Genomic DNA, 5,175 nt, shown 5'->3' with positions numbered 1-5,175 from the left:
TATTTAATTATTGTCATCGTTTTTCATGAATTACAGGCCTATCTGTACCAATATATTGTACTTGTGCATTTTTAAACGTCAAGAACAAACAAAGACCACAATACTATGATGGCGAATATAGGGTGAAACATCCGCGGACTTGAACCCCACTTTTTATCTTAAAAGAACATTAAATAAATTTTAAAATAAATAATAATTAGCCTATTATCTACAAAATAATGTAGACCTAGGCCTTAGGGAATATCACTCACGCGTACATCTACTGTACCAACATGTACGAAATAACATTTGTTTATTTAACTTGACGTGCATGCACAAGTATAAAGCTACTCACGAACTAATAATTATAGTAGGCCAAGTCCCTAGTAGTAGTAGTAGTAGTAGTAGTAGTAGTAGTAGTAGTACCGTAGTAGCAGTACCGTAGTAGTAATAGTAGTAGTACTAAAATTAGTCGAAATAGCCAGACCTATCCGTGGGTATATATATAAGGCTGTATAATTATTGTTTATAACGGCTATATAAAATTAAATTTACTAACTATAATTTTTTTTAAATTAGGAAAAACAGGAATTTATGTATGCAGATAACATTGAACACTAGTATAATATACGGGCCTTAATAATATACAAAATTAATAAATCGTTTATAGTAAAAATTGTGAACTTTGAGTTCGTAAAAATGTTGGCCTAATAGGTGTGCACGGTTCCTATTTTAAATACGTACAGTACATTATTTTCATAATAAATTTAACCTCTGATAACCGTCCGGTGCATTCATAAAATAAATGGAGCGGTTACTGACATGGTTACGAAATGTACAAACAATTGTGAATGCACAATAGTCATGACCGTCATTCATAATTGTTGTTCTTACCACTCGTTTCGAAAAGTGGGGTTTTAACTATAGAAGATTGGTGAAGGGGGGGGGGGGGGGGGGGGGGGGGGGGGGGGGGACAATTGATATGATGTTCCCCCTACTTTGAAAAGTGGGGGAATACAAGTTCTTTCCTGGGATCACTCAAAATGAATACTTCTAAACATGTAAATATGCATCAGTACACGTTATACCTTAGAGCAAAGAAACTGTTTCTTTGCTCTATGGTTATACATAGGCCTAATAGAACACATAGGCCTTAGCTTGATTTAAAAAAATCTTAAATCCATAAATCTCAGGCCAGGTCTTTTAAGATAGAAATGCGATACTGCGGTTCAATTTCGTTTTTATCCTTTTGCAAGTTTCTTTAAATGTTTGTTTAATAATACTACTACTAATAGTAATAATACTAATAATAATAATAATATTAATAATAATATTAATAACAATGATGATGATGACGATAGTAAATTTAAAATTAAAACGGAACAGTAGAGAAAATCCGATCAGAATGACAAAATAAACTAAGCATCCACTGGAAGGAATCCCAATATCTACAGACGGATCCGTTTCGGCCTTCCAGGCCTCATCGGTGCAGCAAGGGTATAGACCCAAACGAAATGTTCGACCAGCTTAGGTAGGGTCCAAACTAGTCCCATGACCACTAATGATTACAGCTGTCTCTTATACACATCTAGATGTGTATAAGAGACAGATATAAAAGTGTCATATTTGTACTATTTCCTCAAATTTTCTCACCTCAGCCCCAGCCATGGTGGGGCTGAGGTGGTTGTGAAATCACGTTTTTGAAGTAGGCCTATTTAAAGTACATACTCAAAGACAATGCTTTTAAGCTTGGTTTTCTATGGTATACACACACACATTAATAAGATCTCTATGGTTGTCAAAAATCGCTGACAAAAGATCATGAGAATTTTTTTTGGAGCTTCATTTTGACTAATGGTGATGTGATGATGATGAATTTTACTAAAAGTGTCATTTCTGGCCATCTAGAGGTACTATTTCCTCAAACTTTCTCACCTCAGCTCCAACCATGGTGGGGCTGAGGTGGGTGTCGACTCACAAAATGCCCTCCCCCTCCACCTTTCAAAACAGATCTGTGCCCTTCACTGGGTATGACATTAAACTCCATCGAGTCGGCTCCTGATGTATGTCTTAGTGACTGCTGTTTGTTTTTAGGATGTGATCTGGTTTTTCATGTACATTTTTCGTGATTATGACTATTCTGGATAAAGAATGTTTTGAGCAGAGGTGGATTCAAGGCCCCCCCCCCTTCATTTTTTTAAGGAAAAAAAGAAAAATATATTCAAATTGAAGTCCGAGAGTGTAATTTCCGGCCATCTAGAGATGCCCTAATCATAAATTTTCTTACCTCAGCCCCAACCATGGTGGGGCTGAGGTCGGTGGTTCCTCGGTCTGTGAAGGTCCCTCCCTGGTTCACCTCTCTTTTGAATTCCTGGATCTGCCACTCTTGATTTATTATATAATTATTTTTGCGCTTATTTATAATGCGTCTATTGCAATTTTCACTTTATCCTCTCAAACAGTCCTAAGAACGTTCACAGTGCGCTACTTCACATGCACACAGGGGGATTCGCCCCTTGACCCCGCCGGGGTCATACGTAATTCGCATAACGGCTCCCCCCCCCCCTTTCAAAATCCTGGCTACGTCCCTGTGGCACTAAAATTTTCGCTTATTTTTCCTAAGCTTGGCGGTCATCCCGTTTTTTTCGCCCAAGCGTGGCGGTCCCGCCACGCTTAAGTACCGGTATAGCTGGCGAGACCCCTGATATTATATACTACCACCTTATTATCATGTAAAATCTATGTCAATCACTTTACTTATTTTTTGAATTGCTTATTTAAACAAGCTTTTATTTCATCTTTTTAAAGAGATACAATTATCTCCCCCTAAGTGTTAACAAATTAAAAATAATATCAGAAAATTGAAAATTACAATTTAAGGGGTTAACTTCTGATCAAGTCGTTTTTCCAGAGGACTTGTACATTGGAAGAAATCATAAGATAGTATTCCCTTTCCCACCTATATTTGTTTTGTACGTGTATCTGTCTCATCAACATTTAACATAATTATGTAGCATTCTTCATTTGGTATAGTCATGGACCTATTATTCTTATTAATAGGTCCATGGTAGTCTAGCATAATTACCCATCAACCCCTGTGCGTTATTCGATTTGCATCGGCGGCCGGATCACTTGCTAACAATAATGCTTATGACGGCTATGACCATACTTGTTATACTATAGGCAAACTATATGATGTAATGGTGCAAACTAAAACAAATAATTATAGGCTGATGTATTATTTTCATTCATAGCTAAAGTTTGGATAGCAACGGACGGTTGGGCGGATAAATCTACGGAGTTTTATAACTACAGTAGTGTTGCGTCAGTACTTGGTGTAACTATTAGCCATAAACGACTACCGAATCTCTTCGATCACCTTGCTAACTTCGATACAAACCAGAAACACAACAGCATGGAGTTCCTTGAGAGTTTTCTCGATTGGATTTGTGCTAAAGAAAACATAACGATGCAAAAGTGTAGTGACGAGATATTGTGGAAGGAAAACATCGGCAATAAGACTATCGAATCTGCTGCAAAAACCTATTTAGAGTCAGTTACGAACTTCGAAGCGTACACAACGTACATTGCCGTATATGCCATTGCACAGGCACTTAAGGATATCCAGGAATGTAAGTCTGGAGAGGGACTTTTAGACGATGACGAGTGTCCGGCTATAGATAAGCTAGATAGATGGCAACTTATGGCTTATTTGGAGAAAGTAAATTTTAGCGATAACAACGGATCTAGTTTTCGGTTTTCAGAAGACAGACAAATTAAGCCCTCGTACACCATCTTAAATGGTAATCCTTCAGAAGATGGAATCATTGAATTAGTCGAGGTGGGCTCCTATACGCATGGCAAATTGGACATAAATGAGTCTGCCATTTACTGGGGAACAGGCGACTCGGAGGTAAGTTTTTTGTTTAAATTTCAATGAAAAGCAGGTAATGGAGATGGCTACCCGTCCTCTGATAGTGGTTGCTAATATAAAAAAAAACAAAAAAAAAAACAAAAACAAAAAAAAAAACTTTTTTTACTATCTTATTTGTATTTCTAAACGGCATTGTTCATAATTGTTATATTCTGCTGTATTACTTCAAAACATATTTCTATTGAATTCTAATATCTGATGGACTAAACTGAATAAATTATTAAATGGGCGTCACGTGACCTACAGTAACTTGAATGTTAGATATAAACAATCCACTGAAACAGCGGTGTTTTACATGGAGTTTGCTATCGCGGTCGGCCCTTGTTTATTGCTGTAAAGATCATAATTCTTAGTAAACTATAACAATTAATTTGTTTGGAAATTAAACTTAAGAATTTTGCCTTAATGGTTTGATAAATGCTGTAAAGGATACTGGCAGCAACCATGGAGATTTTTTGGACAAATGTTAGGCCTAGGCCCCTGCACATCTATGGCATGGTTAAATATGCATGATGGTATTCGACCCACAAACTACGCTGCGATGTTAGTGCCAGCTAAGGTTTGTGAAGATTCACTTAAATTTCAAAGCATACAGTCCAAGGAGAACGCTAGGATAAGTAAATAAACACTATTTTGAACTATCGTATTGCCTTTCTTAGCCATTTAATTCTTACGTTAACAGTCAGTGTTTTTTTTTTTTTCGCAACCATAACAGTATCTTTTCATAGGCTATCGCACTGTACTGTTTTTCATGTATACCCAAGTTAGGTCACGTGTCCGCCTGTAAAAAATCATCGCTGAATCCCTCTATTGAATTGAAAATGACCTCGTAAATATACATACGCCTTTTTGTGGGGCATATCCTGCATATTATTTTATATATTAAATAAATAACCAAATCGATAAATAATAGTAATATTGGACCTGTCCAATAAAATAAATAACCAAATCGATAAATAATAGTAATACGATGATTACATCTTACATTCCTATCTGAGCACTATTATTATTATTTATCCATTAGTTTATATTGTGTTTAGCAAACCGAGGTGTCTCTATTTACAGAAACTTATAAAATTCCTCCGACGGGATTCGAACCTGCGACCTCTCGCTTTCAAGGCGAGCTTCATAACCACTAGACCACGAAGGCTTCATGGTTGAGCAGGTCCAAATACCCGTCGGGACATTGTATTACACAATGCTATGCCTCAAGAGGGCGTTCGGCCAGATAAATCTGGAAATACGGCTAGAAATACTGTCGT

At 36.8% G+C, this 5,175-nt stretch overlaps 1 protein-coding gene across 1 annotated transcript in view; it reads left to right on the top strand.

Moving 5' to 3' along the window:
- The first annotated feature begins 3,239 nt into the window (after window positions 1-3,239).
- Window positions 3,240-5,175, top strand: part of LOC117123742 (extracellular calcium-sensing receptor-like) — a 12,663-nt gene continuing 10,727 nt past the window's right edge. Inside the window, exon 1 of the mRNA XM_033269748.1 lies at window positions 3,240-3,892. Coding sequence (XP_033125639.1) covers window positions 3,395-3,892 — 498 coding nt within the window. The 5' untranslated portion in view covers window positions 3,240-3,394. The remainder of the gene's footprint in view (window positions 3,893-5,175) is intronic.

The sequence above is a fragment of the Anneissia japonica genome, unplaced genomic scaffold (genome assembly GCF_011630105.1).
Source record: "Anneissia japonica isolate Jap-2015-1 unplaced genomic scaffold, ASM1163010v1 scaffold1104_len307771_cov217, whole genome shotgun sequence".
NCBI lineage: Eukaryota > Metazoa > Echinodermata > Crinoidea > Comatulida > Comatulidae > Anneissia > Anneissia japonica.
The sequence above is the reverse complement of the archived record's forward strand: the minus strand, read 5'-3'. Positions and strand labels throughout refer to the sequence as shown.